General features: G+C 42.4%; 1 protein-coding gene across 4 annotated transcripts in view; it reads right to left on the bottom strand.

Annotated features, from left to right (window-relative positions):
* tedc1 (tubulin epsilon and delta complex 1) overlaps positions 1-23,958 on the bottom strand; it is a 92,666-nt gene that overhangs the window by 59,460 nt on the left and 9,248 nt on the right. The window contains exons 4-9 of one of the 4 annotated variants that reach the window (XM_080414848.1): positions 23,758-23,859; positions 12,009-12,187; positions 11,684-11,755; positions 11,498-11,617; positions 6,644-6,730; positions 2,730-2,816 (exon numbers count right to left, since the gene is read on the bottom strand). In XM_080414848.1, the coding sequence (XP_080270974.1) occupies positions 2,730-2,816; positions 6,644-6,730; positions 11,498-11,617; positions 11,684-11,755; positions 12,009-12,187; positions 23,758-23,859 (647 nt within the window). Of the gene's footprint in view, positions 1-2,729; positions 2,817-6,643; positions 6,731-11,497; positions 11,756-12,008; positions 12,188-23,757; positions 23,860-23,958 lie in introns of all 4 variants that reach the window. The other 3 variants (XM_080414845.1, XM_080414846.1, XM_080414847.1) reach the window with 3 other exon arrangements.

Here is a 23,958-nt window from a genome sequence, read left to right as displayed (position 1 = left end):
ATAGCTTGTGTGTTCACGAGCAATAGTTTCGCATGAGCCTTTGTAGGCCACAGTAAAGTACTGGCTTCTATAGCCTAATAGAGCCCAGTAAAGCCTAGCAAAGCCTACTAGAGCTTAAAACAGCCTATCAGAGACCAGTATAGTCTAGTACAGTACAGTACAGTACAGCCTAGTGCACCCAAGACTAGTATAGTCCAGCCTGTTGGGAGAACAGAGTAGGGGAGGGTGGTATAGGCTATACTAGCATGGAACAGGCTGGACTAGGCTAGACTAGATTTTACTAGGCTGTACCAGACTCTAATACTCTCTATTAGGCTTTACTAGTCCCTTGTCAGCCCTGTAGATACTCAGACCATAGGGACTAACCACTGAGTACACGGGCCATAGCTTGTGTGTTCACGAGCAATTGTTTTGCATGAGCCTTTGTAGGCCAAAGTAAAGTACTGGCTTCTATAGCCTAATAGAGCCCAGTAAAGCCTAGAAAAGCCTACTAGAGCTTAAAACAGCCTATTAGAGACTAAGCAATAGTCCAGCCTTTTGATGGAACAGACTAGGGGAGGGCGATATAGGCTCTACTAGCATGGAACAGACTGGACTAGTTAAGACTAGGTTAAACTAGGCTCTACTAGGCTCTATTAGGTTGTACTAGGCTGTAATAGTCTGGACTAGGCTGTAATAGGCTGGACTAAGCTGTAATAGGCTGGACTAGGCTTTAATAGGCGGGACTAAGCTGGACTAGGCTTGAATAGGTTGGACTAGCCTGGACTAAGCTGTAATAGGCTGGACTAGGCTATAATAGGTGGGACTAGGCTGGACTAGGCTTTAATAGGCTGGACTAGGCTATAATAGGCTGGACTAGGCTGGACTAGGTTATAATAGGCTGGACTAGGCTGGACTAGGCTGGACTAGGCTGTAATAGGCTGGACTAGGCTGTACTAGGCGGGAATTGGCGAGAAACAGCGTCCCGGGAGGTCACATGATGGTAAACGCCATTTACCATAGCATAGTATGGGAGGTGTACACAATGTACACAGCCCATAGTTCTAATATTAGGCTGACTATGGCTCTCCACTGCCCCCCATTGAGAAAATATAGTCGGCATAGAAGTGTTCACGAAAGGTAGTCGCAAGTGTTCACTTCCCATAGCAACTATGGGAAGTGAACGACTACGTGTACACCGAGCCTAGTCTGTTCACGGGCCATAGCATTTAACATTGAGCACTACCTGCCGTGAACACCCTTATTATTGTTACAGCTTCTGAACCATTCTTTATTATTATTATTATTATTACAGCTTCTGAACCATTCTTTATTATTATTATTATTATTACAGCTTCTGAACCATTCTTTATTATTATTATTATTATTACAGCTTCTGAACCATTCTTTATTATTATTATTATTATTATTATTACAGCTCCTGAACCATTCTTTATTATTATTATTATTATTATTACAGCTTCTGAACCATTCTTTATTATTATTATTATTATTATTACAGCTTCTGAACCATTCTTTATTATTATTATTATTATTACAGCTTCTGAACCATTCTTTATTATTATTATTATTATTACAGCTTCTGAACCATTCTTTATTATTATTATTACAGCTTCTGAACCATTCTTTATTATTATTATTATTATTATTACAGCTTCTGAACCATTCTTTATTATTATTATTATTATTACAGCTTCTGAACCATTCTTTATTATTATTATTATTATTACAGCTTCTGAACCATTCTTTATTATTATTATTATTATTACAGCTTCTGAACCATTCTTTATTATTATTATTACAGCTTCTGAACCATTCTTTATTATTATTATTATTATTATTACAGCTTCTGAACCATTCTTTATTATTATTATTATTATTATTACAGCTTCTGAACCATTCTTTATTATTATTATTATTATTATTACAGCTTCTGAACCATTCTTTATTATTACAGCTTCTGAATCATTCTTTAGTCCCATGGGCACTGAAAAAAATATTGGCCTAGAAATGTACACCCCTAGTAGTTGTGTTGTGTTGTGTTGTGTTGTGTTGTGTTTAGTGTTTAGTGTGTTGTGTTGTAGTTGCGAACGCGGAAGAAGCCGCGCCTCCGACCAAGTGGAGCTTACTATGTAACTCTGCCTGGGTTGTGTCTCTGTCTGTCTGTCTGTCTCTCTGTGTGCACTGCCTGTGTGCAGCTCCTCTGAGATAAGTAAATGTCCAATTTAGACATACCATACATCAAATGAAAGGTCTTTGAAAACTGAACACACCTGTCAAGGTTGCGTTTAAGCCCGCCCCTTCCCCCGGAAGCCACGCCCCGGAGAAGGCTCCTAAAAACTCCCCATTGAAACCCCATGTTAAATGAAAAGTGCCCGAATCGCTCCGAAACTTTTTCTACCCCCCCTAAGTGGGGGTCTACGAACAAATACTTCGCAAATACTTCACCCCCCGGAAGTGGGTGAAACAGGCACTTCAAACACTTTGTTGAATTGTTCAAAAACATTAAAAGTTTTTTTTTTGTGACTTTCTATTTATCTAAGATGCTCCTTTTAACGCAGAATTTTTTTCTATTTTTTATATATTTCTTTATTGGTTACTTTTTTTTAAATATTTTTTTTCATATTTATTTAAATGTGTTTGCGTTCGCTTCCCGCGTTCGCGCGTCTTACTTGTGTAGTGTAGTGGTGTAGTGTAGTGTAGTGGTACAGTGTAACAGTCAGACTCACCATCCATTTCCAGAACAGTGTTTCATGTTGTTTCCAGTTCATGTAGGATTCTAGAAGATCACACAACTCCCGCACAACAACACACTCCTGAAAGACACACAACAACACACTCCTGAAAGACACACAACAACACACTCCTGAAAGACACACAACAACACACTCCTGAAAGACACACAACAACACACTCGTGAAAGACACACAACAACACACTCGTGAAAGACACACAACAACACACTCCTGAAAGACACACAACAACACACTCCTGAAAGACACACAACAACACACTCCTGAAAGACACACAACAACACACTCCTGAAAGACACACAACAACACACTCCTGAAAGACAGACATTTTATTTTTAAATGCAATGCAAGATCATGATCACAGTCTGTCTGTCTGTCTGTTAGAGCTACAGACACACACAGCCTGTCTGTCTGTATGAGCTACAGCAGGGCTACTCAACTTAAGATGGCTCAAGGGGCCACTCAGCAAAATACCAAAAGTCCAAGGGGCCGCAAGCTAAAAATGACGGTCCTATTTTGGATTTTGTAACACACACTACGCATTGTTATTGTTATAAGAAAATGTACATTTTGACATCATATTCTTTTCACTGTACCTGTTTATTTTGTGTGTATGTCCAGTGGCATCAGTTCAGCAAAAGCTAAGGTATGGCAAGGTTAGGGTTGCCAACTCCCAGAGATTGAAATAAGGGACACCTACCCTGGGCGTGCGGCAAAGCCTTTTCCATATAAATGACTGTCAATAACAGTCACACAATATTTCACTCATTGTTTTGCTCTTCTTTTAATGTATCCTCTCTGACACACACACACACACACACACACACACACACACACACACACACACACACACACACACACACACACACACACACACACACACACGCTAGGGAATGTTAGGGTTTTCACGACTACTGATTTTTACAAGTCGACTAATTTGACCCACTGGTACTCAGACAGTGGTAGTCAGACAGTGGTACTCAGACAGTGGTAGTCAGACAGTGGTAGTCAGACAGTGGTACTCAGACAGTGGTAGTCAGACAGTGGTAGTCAGACAGTGGTAGTCAGACAGTGGTAGTCAGACAGTGGTACTCAGACAGTGGTAGTCAGACAGTGGTAGTCAGACAGTGGTAGTCAGACAGTCAGACAGACAGTGGTACTCAGACAGTGGTACTCAGACAGTGGTAGTCAGACAGTGGTACTCAGACAGTGGTAGTCAGACAGTGGTAGTCAGACAGTCAGACAGACAGTGGTACTCAGACAGTGGTAGTCAGACAGTGGTAGTCAGACAGTGGTACTCAGACAGTGGTACTCAGACAGTGGTAGTCAGACAGTGGTAGTCAGACAGTGGTACTCAGACAGTGGTAGTCAGACAGTGGTACTCAGACAGTGGTAGTCAGACAGTGGTACTCAGACAGTGGTAGTCAGACAGTGGTAGTCAGACAGTGGTAGTCAGACAGTGGTAGTCAGACAGTGGTACTCAGACAGTGGTAGTCAGACAGTGGTACTCAGACAGTGGTAGTCAGACAGTGGTACTCAGACAGTGGTAGTCAGACAGTGGTACTCAGACAGTGGTACTCAGACAGTGGTACTCAGACAGTGGTACTCAGACAGTGGTAGTCAGACAGTGGTAGTCAGACAGTGGTAGTCAGACAGTGGTAGTCAGACAGTGGTAGTCAGACAGTCAGACAGACAGTGGTACTCAGACAGTGGTACTCAGACAGTGGTAGTCAGACAGTGGTACTCAGACAGTGGTAGTCAGACAGTGGTAGTCAGACAGTGGTAGTCAGACAGTGGTAGTCAGACAGTGGTACTCAGACAGTGGTAGTCAGACAGTGGTAGTCAGACAGTGGTAGTCAGACAGTGGTAGTCAGACAGTGGTACTCAGACAGTGGTACTCAGACAGTGGTAGTCAGACAGTCAGACAGTGGTAGTCAGACAGTCAGACAGACAGTGGTACTCAGACAGTGGTACTCAGACAGTGGTAGTCAGACAGTCAGACAGTGGTAGTCAGACAGTCAGACAGTGGTAGTCAGACAGTGGTAGTCAGACAGTGGTACTCAGACAGTGGTAGTCAGACAGTGGTAGTCAGACAGTCAGACAGTGGTAGTCAGACAGTCAGACAGACAGTGGTACTCAGACAGTGGTAGTCAGACAGTGGTAGTCAGACAGTGGTAGTCAGACAGTGGTACTCAGACAGTGGTACTCAGACAGTGGTAGTCAGACAGTCAGACAGTGGTAGTCAGACAGTCAGACAGTGGTAGTCAGACAGTCAGACAGTGGTACTCAGACAGTGGTAGTCAGACAGTGGTACTCAGACAGTGGTAGTCAGACAGTGGTAGTCAGACAGTCAGACAGTGGTAGTCAGACAGTCAGACAGACAGTGGTACTCAGACAGTGGTAGTCAGACAGTGGTACTCAGACAGTGGTAGTCAGACAGTGGTAGTCAGACAGTGGTAGTCAGACAGTCAGACAGACAGTGGTAGTCAGACAGTCAGACGGACAGTGGTAGTCAGACAGTGGTAGTCAGACAGTGGTAGTCAGACAGTGGTAGTCAGACAGTCAGACAGACAGTGGTACTCAGACAGTGGTAGTCAGACAGTGGTACTCAGACAGTGGTACTCAGACAGTGGTAGTCAGACAGTGGTAGTCAGACAGTGGTAGTCAGACAGTGGTACTCAGACAGTGGTAGTCAGACAGTGGTAGTCAGACAGTGGTAGTCAGACAGTGGTACTCAGACAGTGGTAGTCAGACAGTGGTAGTCAGACAGTGGTAGTCAGACAGTGGTAGTCAGACAGTGGTAGTCAGACAGTGGTACTCAGACAGTGGTACTCAGACAGTGGTAGTCAGACAGTGGTAGTCAGACAGTGGTAGTCAGACAGTGGTAGTCAGACAGTGGTAGTCAGACAGTGGTAGTCAGACAGTGGTACTCAGACAGTGGTACTCAGACAGTGGTAGTCAGACAGTGGTAGTCAGACAGTGGTAGTCAGACAGTGGTAGTCAGACAGTGGTAGTCAGACAGTGGTAGTCAGACAGTGGTAGTCAGACAGTGGTAGTCAGACAGTGGTAGTCAGACAGTGGTACTCAGACAGTGGTACTCAGACAGTGGTACTCAGACAGTGGTAGTCAGACAGTGGTACTCAGACAGTGGTAGTCAGACAGTGGTAGTCAGACAGTGGTAGTCAGACAGTGGTAGTCAGACAGTGGTACTCAGACAGTGGTACTCAGACAGTGGTACTCAGACAGTGGTACTCAGACAGTGGTAGTCAGACAGTGGTAGTCAGACAGTGGTACTCAGACAGTGGTACTCAGACAGTGGTAGTCAGACAGTGGTAGTCAGACAGTGGTAGTCAGACAGTGGTACTCAGACAGTGGTAGTCAGACAGTGGTAGTCAGACAGTGGTAGTCAGACAGTGGTACTCAGACAGTGGTAGTCAGACAGTGGTACTCAGACAGTGGTAGTCAGACAGTGGTAGTCAGACAGTGGTAGTCAGACAGTGGTAGTCAGACAGTCAGACAGTGGTAGCCGCGAGTACGAGAGAGTGGTTTGAGCGTCAAGGGACCCTGGATAAACAGGGTCCCGAAAGGGGCTACCAGTACCTACACACCAGATCACTGCTATGGGCGGCAGCTGAGAGTTAATAAAATTGTATTTAATTAACGCATTACACTATTATGTTCCGTTTATAATGTTTGCAATTTTAAAAAGAAAACTGTACAGGTGTGACTATAGTTGAAATTAGAACTATAAAAAAACAAAAATGTTATTAATTTATATATTTTTTTAAATCAACTATTCTAGTACCAACAAGGTGGACTAGTGGTTATACTAGTCGACTAGTTGGTGAAAGCCCTAACACACACACACACACACACACACACACACACACCTTTCTCAGTGTTGAGGAGTTGTGATGATGAAGTACAGATGATGAAGATGATGATGAAGAAGAAGAGGCGAGACTGGAAGACAGGAGCTGAGAAGACAAGAGATTAACTCCCATTATTACACGGCTTGGTTGAATGCTTGATTCTGATTGGTCAATCGCTGAATTCAGTGTGTTATATCTCAATAATGACCGATGAGCTCAATAACAGACCTCTGTCTGATCAAAGACTCAGAACACCTGCTCATATCAACCTGTCTAATCAAAGACTCAGAACACCTGCTCATATCAACCTGTCTAATCAAAGACTCAGAGCACCTGCTCATATCAACCTGTCTGATCAAAGACTCAGAACACCTGCTCATATCAACCTGTCTAATCAGAGACTAAGAGCACCTGCTCATATCAACCTGTCTAATCATAGACTCAGAGCACCTGCTCATATCAACTGCAAGACTCAGAACACCTGCTCATATCAACCTGTCTAATCAAAGACTCAGAACACCTGCTCATATCAACCTGTCTAATCAAAGACTCAGAACACCCGCTCATATCAACCTGTCTAATCATACACTCAGAACACCTGCTCATATCAACCTGTCTAATCAAAGACTCAGAACACCTGCTCATATCAACCTGTCTAATCATACTCAGAACACCTGCTCATATCAACCTGTCTGATCAAAGACTCAGAACACCTGCTCATATCAACCTGTCTAATCAGAGACTCAGAACACCTGCTCATATCAACCTGTCTGATCAAAGACTCAGAACACCTGCTCATATCAACCTGTCTAATCAGAGACTCAGAACACCTGCTCATATCAACCTGTCTAATCAGAGACTCAGAACACCTGTTCATATCAACATGTCTAATCAAAGACTCAGAACACCTGTTCATATCAACCTGTCTAATCAAAGACTCAGAACACCTGCTCATATCAACCTGTCTGATCAAAGACTCAGAACACTTGCTCATATCAACCTGTCTAATCAAAGACTCAGAACACCTGCTCATATTAACCTGTCTAATCAAAGACTCAGAACACCTGCTCATATCAACCTGTCTGATCAAAGACTCAGAACACCTGCTCATATCAACCTGTCTAATCAAAGACTCAGAACACCTGCTCATATCAACCTGTCTAATCAGAGACTTAGAACACCTGCTCATATCAACCTGTCTAATCAAAGACTCAGAACACCTGCTCATATCAACCTGTCTAATCAAAGACTCAGAACACCTGCTCATATTAACCTGTCTAATGAAAGACTCAGAACACCTGCTCATATCAACCTGTCTGATCAAAGACTCAGAGCACCTGCTCATATCAACCTGCAGCTTGATTTAATGCTGTATCCAACATGACAGCCATGTGAACAAACACACCATGTCATTTACAACTAAACGTTGCTCTCAAGAATGTTTTTGAAAACATTGAAGTGAGAAATAGACAATGCAGTAACCGGAAATGTATTCTATTTGATCAACACTTCCTTGTTTTCCGAGGGTACCGTGTTGCGCTGGGCAGACGGCCAGCGCAAGATTTATGGAAGAATACCAAAACGATCGTCCCAAAACACAGTCGCCCCGGGGTCAATCCGGCGGTATTCAGCTGGTATTCACCTGGTATTCACCGCTGGTCCGCGAAAAGAATGGGGGCGAGCGTGTTTTAGGGTGAGTCTTCCGGTTACCTTATGGAATACTTTCATTGCTGTAAGCAAGGAAATACTTAGTTTTGTTGTTACGTTTGGGTGAATCTATTAATTTATTTATTAAGTAGCCGTGTAATAAGCGGCATCATTGCCGGGTAGCTGGTCATTATTGAAAAATCAATCCCTTCTTTGTGCATAATCACAAATATTCATATTCATCACAATCACACACAATCACAATTCAATCACAGATATTCATATTCACAAAATATGAACCAACCTTCTAAGCATTGTTTTGTTCAAAGGGGAAGTATTATATTATTATTACTAACAATAACAACTACTGTGAAGTTTCCACCTGGGTGTGTTGAGGAGGACTACTAGTTGAAAACGGGAGTGCATTTTTAAATACGGTGTTACTGTTAAAAGCGGTGTTGATGTGCATGATTTAACCGGGCACATTAATGTGCATTAACAGCCCTAATCTACAGTATATCCTTAATGTGCATTAACAGCCCTAATCTACAGTATATCCTTAATGTGCATTAACAGCTCTAATCTACAGTATATCCTTAATGTGCATTAACAGCTCTAATCTACAGTATATCCTTAATGTGCATTAACAGCCCTAATCTACAGTATGTCCTTAATGTACATTACAGCTCTAATCTACAGTATATCCTTAATGTGCATTAACAGCTCTAATCTACAGTATATCCTTAATGTGCATTAACAGCTCTAATCTACAGTATATCCTTAATGTGCATTAACAGCTCTAATCTACAGTATATCCTTAATGTGCATTAACAGCTCTAATCTACAGTATATCCTTAATGTGCATTAACAGCCCTAATCTACAGTATGTCCTTAATGTACATTACAGCTCTAATCTACAGTATATCCTTAATGTGCATTAACAGCTCTAATCTACAGTATATCCTTAATGTGCATTAACAGCTCTAATCTACAGTATATCCTTAATGTGCATTAACAGCTCTAATCTACAGTATATCCTTAATGTGCATTAACAGCTCTAATCTACAGTATATCCTTAATGTGCATTAACAGCTCTAATCTACAGTATATCCTTAATGTGCATTAACAGCTCTAATCTACAGTATATCCTTAATGTGCATTAACATCTCTAATCTACAGTATATCCTTAATGTGCATTAACAGCTCTAATCTACAGTATATCCTTAATGTGCATTAACAGCTCTAATCTACAGTATATCCTTAATGTGCATTAACAGCTCTAATCTACAGTATATCCTTAATGTGCATTAACAGCTCTAATCTACAGTATGTCCTTAATGTGCATTAACAGCTCTAATCTACAGTATATCCTTAATGTGCATTAACAGCTCTAATCTACAGTATATCCTTAATGTGCATTAACAGCTCTAATCTACAGTATATCCTTATGTAGGATACTAGAGGTCCGTCCGCCCTACGGGCGGCCGGCCCGCTAGCCGCGCACGGGGCTCTATTATTAGGCCTACGTCGTCTCCCCTCCCCCCCCCCCCCACACCGCACACGTTCGGTCGCGTCGCCGTCTTTGTCTGTTGTTTGTGCATAAACATGGATGGTAGCTTGTTTCTCGCGCACAATCTGGCAACACTGAATGTAGTCCAGGCTGTTGGTTGGCTAGTAGTGGTCACGTGACAACAACACACACACACACACACACACACACCGCACACACATTAAAAGCCTGGACTTTTTCTTCACGGCGCTCGTGGCTCAAAATGAGGTGTTTTTGTTTGTGTGTTACGCACTGGATTGGAACTATTTTTGCAATGTTATTCTTCACAGTTGACCTCAAGGAAAGGTAGGCCATAAGATTGTTTTGTTGTTGTTGCTGGCTGGGTGACGATCATAGTGGAAGGATGTCTGTGCGGAGATGTAGCCTGCGGTGCTTACACACACACACACACACAGTAAGCTGTGGAAACACACCAGCCTTTTTTTCGCACACACGCGCATATACGCACACACGCACTTTTACATCCAGTCCTATTTTAAAGCCTGCGTATGCGGGACTCAGAATCAGAATCAGAAGACTTTATCGCGTATCCACGCGCCTGGTGTAGCCGCTATCATTGATATCAATTGGATCTGAAGAAACGCGCTGTACGCGCCACGCATACGTGCGCTTTGAAAAGTCTGGTGTAGATCGTAGGTTGTCTTTGGGATGTACATGGCACGTGAATTACGGACATATTAGCGTGAGTGTGGAAAGCAACGGCGTGGTTCGAACAGAAAGGTAAGCAAGAGGGGGGGAGGAGGGGGGGGGGTGAAGCGAAGGACGTGCTTCTGTTGTTGTTGTGGCGATGCAGAGAGATTGAACCTGCGCTGTTTGGTTTTATGCTTCATCCAACATGACAGCCATGTAACAAACAACCAATGTCATTTACAACTAAACGTTGCTCTCAAGAATGTTTTGGAAAACATTTGAAGTGAGAAATAGACGATGCAATCGCCTCGGAAAACAAATGAGGAAATGAAAAAAGGTCGCCCCAAAACACAGTCGCCCCCCAGTGTATATACTGGCGATTTGCCTGTAATACCGCCGGATTTGGCCCGGGGCGACTGTGTTTTGGGGAGATTTTTTTTTCATTGTGTCATTTGTTTTCCGAGGCAAATGTGTCCGCCCAGCCCAATAGTTATGGAATACTTTCATTGCCGTAAGCAAGGAAATACTTGGTTTTGTTGTTACTTTTAGGTAAATTTATGTATGTATTTATTAAGTAGCCGTGTAATAAGCGGGATAATGGTGGTTAATCGCCCTGAAGGGCTTTAAATGTGAATAATGACTACGTCTCCATGCATTATCCCTTACATACTTTTGCGAGCGAAGACGGCTGATTTCAATGGCCGCTGCTTCGTGTTGTTTCGGCTGTGGCCGTCGGCGTTCGGTGGTGCGCACGGTAAACGGTGCGAAACTGTTTCCCCTTCCGTTGTGCTCGTAATGTGGTGAGTGGAATTAATTATGTTGCGAGGTGGAAAATATGTAGTGAGCAATGAGAGGTGCCCTACGCCACCCGTAAATTCAGCGTGCACGTTGTGGCTGGTTTTGTGTTGAGAGGTCCGATGTAGTTGTTGTGTTTAGTCCAAATCAATGCTGTGGGTATGGCGTCAGCAGGCAAGAGGTGCATATTCATTCATTCATTCATTCATCAGTGTAGTTCTGTCTCTCACCACATGGAGCAGTGTAGCTCTCTCTTCTATCATGGACACCAGGGTGGAACCGTGGAACCTCAGAGCTCCCAGCAGCCAGTGGAGCCTCCTGGTCTGCTCCTGCTGCTCAGGGAGGAAAACCTCCTGGTGGAGCCTCCTGGTCTGCTCCTGAACCTCCTGGTGGAGCCTCCTGGTCTGCTCCTGAACCTCCTGGTGGAGCCTCCTGGTCTGCTCCTGCTGCTCAGGGAGGAGAACCTCCTGGAGAACCTGAGCACTGAGCTGAAGACAGAGGAACATTACAGGATCTTCTCAACACCTCATCATCATATCTCAATACATACATGTAAACTGTACCTGTGTGTGTGTGTGTGTGTGTGTGTGTGTGTGTGTGTGTGTGTGTGTGTGTGTGTGTGTGTGTTGCTCAACACTGTGTTGTCTATGTGTAACAGTGTGTGTGTGTGTGTGTGTGTGTGTGTGTGTGTGTGTGTGTGTGTGTGTGTGTGTGTGTGTGTGTGTGTGTGTGTGTGTGTACCTGTGTGTTGCTCAACACTGTGTTGTCTATGTGTAACAGTGTGTTGTTCATCACAGTGTCCAGGAATCCAGATCCTAACAACCAGCCCAGAGCCAACAACAGATCCCTGCTGGACACCACTGGATGTTTTGACCGCCTCTCCTCCTCTTCCTCCTCTGGTTCTCCTCCTCCTCCTCCTCCTGTGAACATAAATATTACCTTCTTTTTTTTGCCTGAAAATGATTGTCAGGACCAGGGGGGGGGGGGGCACATGGTGTAGCGGTTTGAAATGGTACCTTTCTTTTAGATTGCTGGGGTGCCAGTCAGGGCGGGACCTGACACCTGACCTAACACTGCTGAGAAAATAATAATAATAATGAAATGTTATTTGTTATTATGTTTGTGCCCATTATCCGAAAAAAAAAAAAAACTGAACTGAACCGAACTGAGGGCGGGACCTGACAATAGTACATTATTAAACTTAAATAAAAATAGCAAATAAACAAAAGGCTACAAAGGCTGCATGTATCCATGTGTGTATCTATGCGTGTTGGTTTTTTTAACTGTCGGGGGGTGCGCCTTGGTAACAGTGCAGGAGACGTTGCCAGACGCGCACAAGTGGAAAAACTGTTGCAATGCTGTGACATCTTGTGCCTGCAGGAAACGTTCCTACCTAAACAGGACTTGGGACAGTTGAACTGTTTTAATGACGAGTTTCATGGTGTGGGGGAGTCAACAACTGACCTCACCTTGGGTATAGTGAGGGGAAGGATCCCTGGAGGGGTGGCCATTTTATGGCACAAAAAGCTTGACTCTATGATTAAGGTCATTAGACTTGACACAGATTGGTGTATAGCTGTGGAGTGTAGAGTAAACAACAAAGTGGTCACTATACTTAATGTTTATAGACCTTATGAAAGTCAACAGAATGAGGATGAATACCTGAACAGATTAGCTTTTATTAATTCTTTTATTTTAGACAATCAAACTACCTGTGTCTATGTCGTGGGTGACATGAATGCCGACCTCTCTGATAAGCTCAATGTTTGCTAATCATATGGTTAATTTCTGTGAGGATAATAACCTCATAATATCCAGTCAGGTGTTGTTGCTTATATAAGTGAAGCATGGCACACAACTTCTTGGCTCGACCACTGTATCAGTACTGCTGATGCACATGCTATTGTAGAATCTATGGAGATTGTCTATGAGGTATCCATGTCAGACCATGTCCCTGTAGTGGTAGTGCTTGATGTGGACAGACTTCCTGAAATGACCAAAGAGGTTAATAGTGCCGTTAAAACAAAACTAGATTGGTCCAAACTCTCAAAAAATGATGTACGACTTATTTTGGGAGAACTAATGATCTGTTCAGTGATGTATTGTTGCCTTATGATGCAATTTTATGTGCCGATGTAAACTGTAAAGTAAATAATCATAGCAAGGACCTCTGTGCTCTCTATGACTGTATAGTGGGGGCTATGTATGAGGCCAGCAGACCTCTTTATCTGCAAAAGAATAGTACCAAAAAAGTAAAGCCGGGGTGGAACAAGTATGTGGCAGCCCATCACGCAGAAGCTAAGCAGGCCCATAAGGCGTGGGTCCTGGCTGGTCGCCCCAGGCAGGGACCAGTCCTGGACCATAAAAAGAATACCAATACTCTTTTTAAATCAGCTGTGCACCATATCGGTAGGCACGAGGCTAAAATGAGAGCAGATTCTATGGCTGACAAGCTACTTGGATAAGGATAAGGATAATTCCTTTTAACAGGTCGTTCATGAAAGTCCTTGCGGTCTTGTTTCCAATGAGAACCTGTGAGCAATTAGGGGTTAAGAGTCTTGCTCAGGGACAAATTTCATATCATCGGCACATATGCTGGGATAGCCTGGAATCGAACCTGGGGCAACCAGGGCCTCTGGTTCCCTAGGCGGGCTCACTAACCACTCAGCTATGGCCGTAATGTAAATGGGTTTTGGAAGGAGGTGAGAGCTCTAAACAGAAATAATGCTATCTTACCTTGCAACATGGAGGGTGTCTCTGGGGAGAATAATATAGCAGAGCTCTGGAGGGAACACTACTCCCAGGCATTTAATTGTGTCAAAAGTGACCCATATGAATTGGACAACATTAATAGTAGTTCTGCCATTGGTTTCTCAGCTAATGAGGTTCGCAAAGCTATAGAACAGTTAAAAGATAATAAAGCTAGTGGCTCTGATAATATCACTGCTGAGCACCTTAAACATGCCAGCCCTAAGGTTGCGGTCCTTCTGGCTATCTGCCTTACTGGACTTATGACACACGGGGTACTGCCAAATTCCATGTTGTCCGTCACCCTGGTGCCCGTGATTAAAGACAAAGCTGGCAAGGTGGGGAGCTTGGACAATTACAGACCTATAGCTCTCGCTAGTGTAATGTCCAAGGTCCTGGAAAGAGTCCTATTAGATCGACTTTCTTCTTTTTTTTATACTACAGACAATCAGTATGGGTTTAAGGCAAAGCATGGTACTGATCTATGTATATATGCACTGAAAGAAGTCATGGAAAAATATAGAAGCCAGAATTCCTCTGTCTTAGTTGGTCTGGTTGATGCGTCACGTGCTTTTGACCGGGTCAACCACCAGAAACTGTTTTTAAAGCTCAAAGAAAGGGGAGTGCCTGATAGCATTACACGCATCTTGGCATACTGGTATGCTAACCAGAGCATGCAGGTCAGATGGGGTAGTGGGGTATCGGCTCCCTTTTCTGTCAGTAATGGGGGTTACTCTCTCCAGCCCTGTTCAATTTATATATGAACGATCTCTCTGTCCAGTTAAATTACTGTAATACAGGTTGCAAGATTGGGGACACCCTAATTAACCACCTTATGTATGCGGATGACCTGGTTATACTTTCTCCCAGCAGTGCTGGGTTTCAACAGCTGCTTAACATTTGTACAGAGTATGGTGTAACGTTTGATGTCAAATACAATGCAAAAAAGAGTGTGGTCATGATGGCATGCAGGACAAGGGAAGACAAAAACCTTTCCTTTCCATCCTTCTACCTTGCTGGGCAAGTGCTACCTGTGTGTAGCAAAGCTAAGTACTTGGGATGTCATAACAGACCAGTTGACGGATGATGATGATCTGTATAGGCAGCGTCGAACACTTTATGCTCAAGCTAATATGCTGGGGAGGAAATTAAATTTCTGTTCTGTTGAGGTAAAGGCTAACCTCTTTAGAGCTTACTGTACTCCCTTGTATACTGCCCCTCTATGGGTTAAGTTTAAGCAGGCTAGCTTGTATAAACTTCAGGTTGCCTATAATGACTGCTTGCGTCTACTGTTGAGAAAACCTAGGTGGAGCAGTGCTAGTGAGCTGTTCTGCAACCTGGGTATTAGCACTTTTTAAGCTCTTCGGAGAAATTTTATGTATACATTTATGTGTCGTTTGAATGAGTCTCAGAACTCTATTATTGGATTATTGGTTGATCCCTGCCACAGTGTTACTCGATATCAGTCTCCTTTCTGGGAACACTGGTACGATTGCCTTATTTATAGCTGATGTTTTACGACTTTGTACTTTCTTTTATTTTTGTACTTTTATATGTTTTTATGTGTCTTGTTCTTATTGGACCATGTGTCTGCTAAATAAAGTTGATTGATTGATTGATTGATTGATATCCAGTCATAACCATCTAATGAACCCTTGCAAACTCAGAAGTAAACCTTTCACACAGGAAAAACACAATTCACAATAATAATTAGACAACACACACTACTGTAGAAGTGGTCAAGGAGAGACACAAACTACTGTAGAAGTGGTCAAGGAGAGACATAATAAACTACAGTAGAAGTGGTCAAGGAGACATAATAAACTACTGTAGAAGTGGTCAAGGAGACACATAATAAACTACTGTAGAAGTGGTCAAGGAGAGACATAATAAACTACTGTAGAAGTGGTCAAGGAGAGACATAATAAACTACTGTAGAAGTGGTCAAGGAGAGACAGATAATAAACTACAGTAGAAGTGGTCAAGGAGACACATAATAAACTACTGTAGAAGTGGTCAAGGAGAGACATAATAAACTACTGTAGAAGTGGTCAAGGAGAGACATAATAAACTACTGTAGAAGTGGTCAAGGAGAGACAGATAATAAACTACAGTAGAAGTGGTCAAGGAGAGACATAATAAACTACTGTAGAAGTGGTCAAGGAGAGACATAATAAACTACAGTAGAAGTGGTCAAGGAGAGACAGATAATAAACTACTGTAGAAGTGGTCAAGGAGAGACAGATAATAAACTACAGTAGAAGTGGTCAAGGAGACACATAATAAACTACTGTAGAAGTGGTCAAGGAGAGACATAATAAACTACTGTAGAAGTGGTCAAGGAGACATAATAAACTACAGTAGAAGTGGTCAAGGAGAGACATAATAAACTACTGTAGAAGTGGTCAAGGAGAGACATAATAAACTACTGTAGAAGTGGTCAAGGAGAGACATAATAAACTACTGTAGAAGTGGTCAAGGAGACACAATAAACTACTGTAGAAGTGGTCAAGGAGAGACATAATAAACTACTGTAGAAGTGGTCAAGGAGAGACATAATAAACTACTGTAGAAGTGGTCAAGGAGAGACATAATAAACTACAGTAGAAGTGGTCAAGGAGAGACATAATAAACTACTGTAGAAGTGGTCAAGGAGAGACAGATAATAAACTACAGTAGAAGTGGTCAAGGAGAGACATAATAAACTACTGTAGAAGTGGTCAAGGAGAGACAGATAATAAACTACAGTAGAAGTGGTCAAAGAGAGACATAATAAACTACAGTAGAAGTGGTCAAGGAGAGACATAATAAACTACTGTAGAAGTGGTCAAGGAGACATAATAAACTACAGTAGAAGTGGTCAAGGAGAGACATAATAAACTACTGTAGAAGTGGTCAAGGAGAGACATAATAAACTACAGTAGAAGTGGTCAAGGAGAGACATAATAAACTACAGTAGAAGTGGTCAAGGAGAGACATAATAAACTACAGTAGAAGTGGTCAAGGAGAGACATAATAAACTACTGTAGAAGTGGTCAAGGAGAGCCATAATAAACTACTGTAGAAGTGGTCAAGGAGAGACATAATAAACTACAGTAGAAGTGGTCAAGGAGAGACATAATAAACTACAGTAGAAGTGGTCAAGGAGAGACATAATAAACTACAGTAGAAGTGGTCAAGGAGAGACATAATAAACTACTGCAGAAGTGGTCAAGGAGAGACATAATAAACTACTGTAAAAGTGGTCAAGGAGACATAATAAACTACAGTAGAAGTGGTCAAGGAGAGACATAATAAACTACTGTAGAAGTGGTCAAGGAGATATAATAAACTACTGTAGAAGTGGTCAAAGAGAGACATGATAAACTACTGTAGAAGTGGTCAAGGAGACATAATAAACTACAGTAGAAGTGGTCAAGGAGAGACATAATAAACTACTGTAGAAGTGGTCAAGGAGACATAATAAACTACAGTAGAAGTGGTCAAGGAGAGACATGATAAACTACTGTAGAAGTGGTCAAGGAGACATAATAAACTACAGTAGAAGTGGTCAAGGAGAGACATAATAAACTACTGTAGAAGTGGTCAAGGAGAGACATAATAAACTACTGCAGAAGTGGTCAAGGAGAGACATAATAAACTACTGTAAAAGTGGTCAAGGAGACATAATAAACTACAGTAGAAGTGGTCAAGGAGAGACATAATAAACTACTGTAGAAGTGGTCAAGGAGACATAATAAACTACAGTAGAAGTGGTCAAGGAGAGACATAATAAACTACTGTAGAAGTGGTCAAGGAGACATAATAAACTACTGTAGAAGTGGTCAAGGAGAGACATAATAAACTGTAGTAGAAGTGGTCAAGGAGAGACATAATAAACTACTGTAGAAGTGGTCAAGGAGAGACAGATAATAAACTACTGTAGAAGTGGTCAAGGAGAGACATAATAAACTACTGTAGAAGTGGTCAAGGAGAGACATAATAAACTACAGTAGAAGTGGTCAATGAGAGACATAATAAACTACTGTAGAAGTGGTCAAGGAGAGACATAATAAACTACTGTAGAAGTGGTCAAGGAGAGACAGATAATAAACTACTGTAGAAGTGGTCAAGGAGAGACATAATAAACTACAGTAGAAGTGGTCAAGGAGAGACATAATAAACTACTGTAGAAGTGGTCAAGGAGAGACATAATAAACTACTGTAGAAGTGGTCAAGGAGAGACATAATAAACTACTGTAGAAGTGGTCAAGGAGAGACATAATAAACTACTGTAGAAGTGGTCAAGGAGAGACATAATAAACTACAGTAGAAGTGGTCAAGGAGAGACATAATAAACTACTGTAGAAGTGGTCAAGGAGAGACATAATAAACTACTGCAGAAGTGGTCAAGGAGAGACATAATAAACTACTGTAAAAGTGGTCAAGGAGACATAATAAACTACAGTAGAAGTGGTGAAGGAGAGACATAATAAACTACTGTAGAAGTGGTCAAGGAGACATAATAAACTACAGTAGAAGTGGTCAAGGAGAGACATAATAAACTACTGTAGAAGTGGTCAAGGAGACATAATAAACTACTGTAGAAGTGGTCAAGGAGAGACATAATAAACTGTAGTAGAAGTGGTCAAGGAGAGACATAATAAACTACTGTAGAAGTGGTCAAGGAGAGACAGATAATAAACTACTGTAGAAGTGGTCAAGGAGAGACATAATAAACTACTGTAGAAGTGGTCAAGGAGAGACATAATAAACTACAGTAGAAGTGGTCAATGAGAGACATAATAAACTACTGTAGAAGTGGTCAAGGAGAGACATAATAAACTACTGTAGAAGTGGTCAAGGAGAGACAGATAATAAACTACTGTAGAAGTGGTCAAGGAGAGACATAATAAACTACAGTAGAAGTGGTCAAGGAGAGACATAATAAACTACTGTAGAAGTGGTCAAGGAGAGACATAATAAACTACAGTAGAAGTGGTCTTAACATAAAGGTAGGTTTTTAGAAGTGATTTAAAAGAAGACACGGATCTTGCTAGCCTCAGCTCTATGGGCAGGGCATTCCAAAGCGTGGGCGCCCGGAATGCGAAAGCCCGATCGCCTCGGGTGACGAGATTAGAATTAGGGACTGTAAGGAGAGCCTTACCTGTGGATCTAAGGCGGCGCCCAGGTACATAGGGGGCCAGCAAGTCTTTGATGTAGCTGGGGGCCAATCCCTGCCGGGCTTTAAAAGTTATCAGTAAAATCTTAAAATCTATTCTGAATCTAACAGGTAACCAGTGAAGTGCAGCTAGGATGGGTGTAATGTGATCACGTTTCTTAGTGTTTGTTAGTAGTCTTGCAGCTGAATTCTGTACCAGTTGGAGGCGGGAAATGGCTTTTTTACAGAGGCCAGAGTATAAAGAGTTACAGAAGTCCAAACGTGATGAAATGAATGCGTGAATTTCCTTTTCAAGGTCTGCTGGTGATAAAAAGGGTTTAATTCTGGCAATGTTTCGTAGCTGGAAATAACATGTCTGAACAACACGTGTGACTTGTGGGTTAAAAGAAAGGTCTGAGTCAAAAATCACACCCAGGTTGCGGGCTGTATGCTTGACATTAGATGATAAGCTACTAAGCTCTGACTGGAGTGACAATGTGGAGTTAGGGGGACCAAAAATAATTATTTCCGTTTTTGTCTGATTTAACTGGAGGATTTTTTTTGCCATCCATTCCTTAATCTCAGAGAGGCAAGAAAGTAAGTTGCTCATATTGCCTGCAGTACCGGGTTTTAGTGGTATATAAAGCTGCGTGTCATCTGCGTAACTGTGGACATTAATATGGTATTTATGAATGATATTTCCAAGGGGGAGCATGTATATTGAGAACAAAAGGGGACCCAGAATTGATCCCTGCGTGCGGGACTCCACAGGTAAAGGGGACCCGGGAGGAAGAAGCTTCCCCGATCACCACAGAGAAGCTTCTATCAGAGAGGTAGGAGCGGAACCAGTCCAGAGCTGTTCCCTCGATGCCAACCCATTTTTTGAGGCGGTCTATTAAAATTACGTGGTCGACAGTATCAAAAGCGGAGCTAAGGTCAAGGAGCATTAAAATAGAACAGTCACCGGAATCTGCATTAAATAATAAGTCATTTGTCACTTTTAAAAGGGCAGTCTTGGTGCTGTGACCTGCCCGGAAGCCTGACTGCAGCTCCTCAAAAACACTGTTAAAATTCATAAAATAAATTAATTGAACAGACACTATCTTTTCTAAGATTTTCAATAAAAAGGAGAGTTTTGAAATAGGTCTAAAATTACTTAGAACCAAGGGGTCCAATGATGGCTTTTTCAGCAGTGGTTGGACCAGAGTGCTTTTGAGGCTGGAGGGAAAGGAACCAGAGGACAAGGAACGGTTCAAAATGGCCAAAATGTTTGGGCCAATAGTGTGAAGGACTAATCTGAGTTCCCAGAAGTTTTCGCCAGCTCTCGCATACAAACGGGAGGGGCGAGGAACTTCTGGGCCAAAGCCCTGGTATTTGTGGGCGGGATGTAATTTACGCTCAGAATCTGAGCGGACACGCCTCTTACCGGTCTGAGAGCTGTGCAACTCGTCTAAAAAGTCAGACGAGAGGCAAACAGCCTTAGAGAGTGCAAAAGGAAATGGTAAGAAAGTCTGGGAGTGCATAAACAAACTGACAGGGAAATACTACAAACAGAACAATAATAGCTTAGAACTAAAAATAGACAACACCCTGGTGAAAGATCCCCAAACCCTTGCTAGTACCCTAATTATGTTTTTTCTAAACTCTGTCAAAGAAATAACACAAATGTTTAATCCATCAAAGTTTGTACCCCGCCCTGTCCAAAAAGACCTCCCCATCTTCAATCTGGAGGAAATTACGGAAACCGAGGTGGCAAACATCATCAAATCACTAAAAGCATCAAAAGCTAAGGATGCCTATGGGCTCGATACAAACTTTTTAAAAACAAATGCAGATGCTCTGGTGGCACCGATCACACATCTGGTAAATCTGTCCATCAGACAACGCACTGTTCCTCCTCAATGGAAAGTTGCGGTAATAACACCAATCTACAAATCTGGCGCTAAAACTGAAATATCAAATTATAGACCCATAAGCATCCTACCAGTTATATCAAAGGTGGCTGAAAAGTGGATTGTCAAATCTATCATCAAACATCTAGACAAAGGCCACACCCCACTGCATCCCATGCAGTTTGGGTTTCGGGCCTTTCACTCCACTGAATCAGCAAACTGCCTATTCATAGAAAAATTGAAATGTGCTTTGAACAGAGCTCCCTGTGCAATGGCGGTGTTCCTGGACTTCAAGAAGGCGTTTGACACCGTCTGTCACCAGGTCCTCCTGTCCAAATTAACACATTTTAATTTTACCCCAGAAGCTATACAATGGTTTAGTTCCTATCTATCCACCAGAAAACAGTGTGTAAGTATAAACAGTGTTAAATCCCCCTACCACACCTGTTCGGTCGGTGTCCCCCAGGGCTCAATACTAGGTCCAATTCTGTTCTCACTGTACATAAATGACCTACCTAAAGTATGTAATAATCTACATGTCCAGATGTATGCAGATGATGCCGTTGTACTTGCCCATGGTAAAAGCTATGCAGAGGTGTCAATAATCTTAACCTCAGCTCTGACAAGCATTCAAGACTGGCTTATAGATTCATGTCTGCTCCTGAATGCCAAAAAGACAGTCTGCATGGCCTTCTCCAAAAGACCAGTTGTGTTGGAGTCCTCAAATGTGTTTCTGGGTGGGGAGGAACTTGAACTTGTCCCAGAGTTCAAGTACCTCGGAGTCATACTAGACTCAACCCTAACTTTTAAAAAACATGTGAAGAAAGTCACAAATACGATTAAATTCAACCTTCAAAATTTTAAACAAATTAGACCCTTCCTGACAGTTGGAGCTGCCAGATCGTATCTTCACTGTATGATCCTATCACACATTGAGTACTGTTTTACAAACTGGTCTTGCACAGGCGTGACGATCCTAAAACCCATCGAACAGCTCTACAAAAGTGCGCTCAAGGTGTTTGACAGGAAGCCTCACTCTTATCATCATTGTAACATACTCAGGAGGCTCAATTTTTTTAGCTTCGACAATTTCAAAAAGTTCAAACAGGTTGGGGTCATATACAAGACCTTACATGGTCTGTGCCCGCCCCCCCTAAGGGAATTCATTAAAAGGAAGCCTGAAAGAGGAATCAGTACCAGAGCAACCACTCGAGGAGATTGTGAAGTGCCGCACCGGCAAACAACCTTCGGTCAAAATGTCCTCTCAGTACAGGGTTGTGTAGCATGGAATGGCCTTCCTCTACATATAAGGGATTGTGCTACATTTCCATCTTTTAAATTCAATGTGAAAAGATGGTTGCTTGAAAACCAAAGCTGCAACCATTTGTGATCATATTTTAGGTTTTTTTAGGCTATGTGATGTAATGTAATTGTATTTCACCGTTTGTCTGTTTTCTGATGTTATTGTTTTTCTGTTTTTCTGTTTTGTGTGAGGACTGCGGATGAAAATTAGCATCTTTGCTAAATCCGGTGTATTTACGTTCATGTGACGTTCATTAATATGCTCTGTCCTGTCTAAATAAACAAATAAAGTAAAGTAAACAGCAGTACACATACACAACAATGGCGGCTGCAATTTCTCAGGGGGAAATTGCTTCCCGTTGCTCCTATTTACATGCAACACCCACTGCATGTGGATCCCGCCCCCTTTTCTTCATTGGCTGTTGATTTGAATCAGAAAGCAGTGGCCGCTCCCCTGCTATCCCGGCTTTGAGCCGAAGCCTCCCAGAATAGTGAAGGACCTCCTTCATGAATCTGGTGGGGATAACGTCTAACGGGCAGGAGGAGGTTTTCATATGGGAAATCGTGTCCTCCAGGGTTGCCAGTGAGATAGGATTAAAATGAATAAAATGAGACATAATAAACTACAGTAGAAGTGGTCAAGGAGAGACATAATAAACTACTGTAGAAGTGGTCAAGGAGAGACATAATAAACTACAGTAGAAGTGGTCAAGGAGAGACATAATAAACTACAGTAGAAGTGGTCAAGGAGAGACATAATAAACTACTGTAGAAGTGGTCAAGGAGAGACATAATAAACTACTGTAGAAGTGGTCAAGGAGAGACATAATAAACTACAGTAGAAGTGGTCAAGGAGAGACATAATAAACTACTGTAGAAGTGGTCAAGGAGACAGCTGGGGTCTCTTCTCTTCAGGACAGAGGAGGGAAGACGAGGACACCTGGTGGTGGGATAAGGGAGTTCAGGAAAAGACACAGAGGAAGAGGTTGGTGAGTCAGAGAGATGAAGAAAGTAGGCAGAGTACAAGGAGAGAGGAGGTCTGGCCTGGCCTGACATGGCCTGACATGGCCTGAGATGGCCTGAGATGGCCTGAGATGGCCTGAGATGGCCTGACTGATATCACTGAGTAGATTATTGTTTAGTTTTGCTCTGGCAGATTGGTCTGGTTTCCAGGCTAGAGGAAGACTAAGAGACGTCTTCTTTGGTCGTTTTGCTTCACATTTCTGTTATCGTTTAGTTTTCATACTGAATGGCCTGAACAAACATCTATCAGGAGACCACAAGTAACACACACACACACACACACACACACACACACACACACACACACACACACACACACACACACACACACACACACACACACACACACACACACACACACACACACACACACACACACACACACCTCTACCTCCTGGTCTCTTCTTCTCGCTGCTCACAATCCATTCAGCCATGTAGCCTGTCTGCCACAAACCTACAGCCACATACTGCCCCCTGCTGGCTGAACCTAGAGAGAGCGAGAGAGAGACGGACAGACAGACCAAAATGATGACCTTCCAAAAACAATCAAGATATGGATGTATATCCATTGAGTTAAACATGTCAG

Source organism: Gymnoscopelus braueri (assembly GCF_963280865.1).
Source record: "Gymnoscopelus braueri genome assembly, chromosome: 19".
NCBI lineage: Eukaryota > Metazoa > Chordata > Actinopteri > Myctophiformes > Myctophidae > Gymnoscopelus > Gymnoscopelus braueri.
The sequence above is the reverse complement of the archived record's forward strand: the minus strand, read 5'-3'. Positions and strand labels throughout refer to the sequence as shown.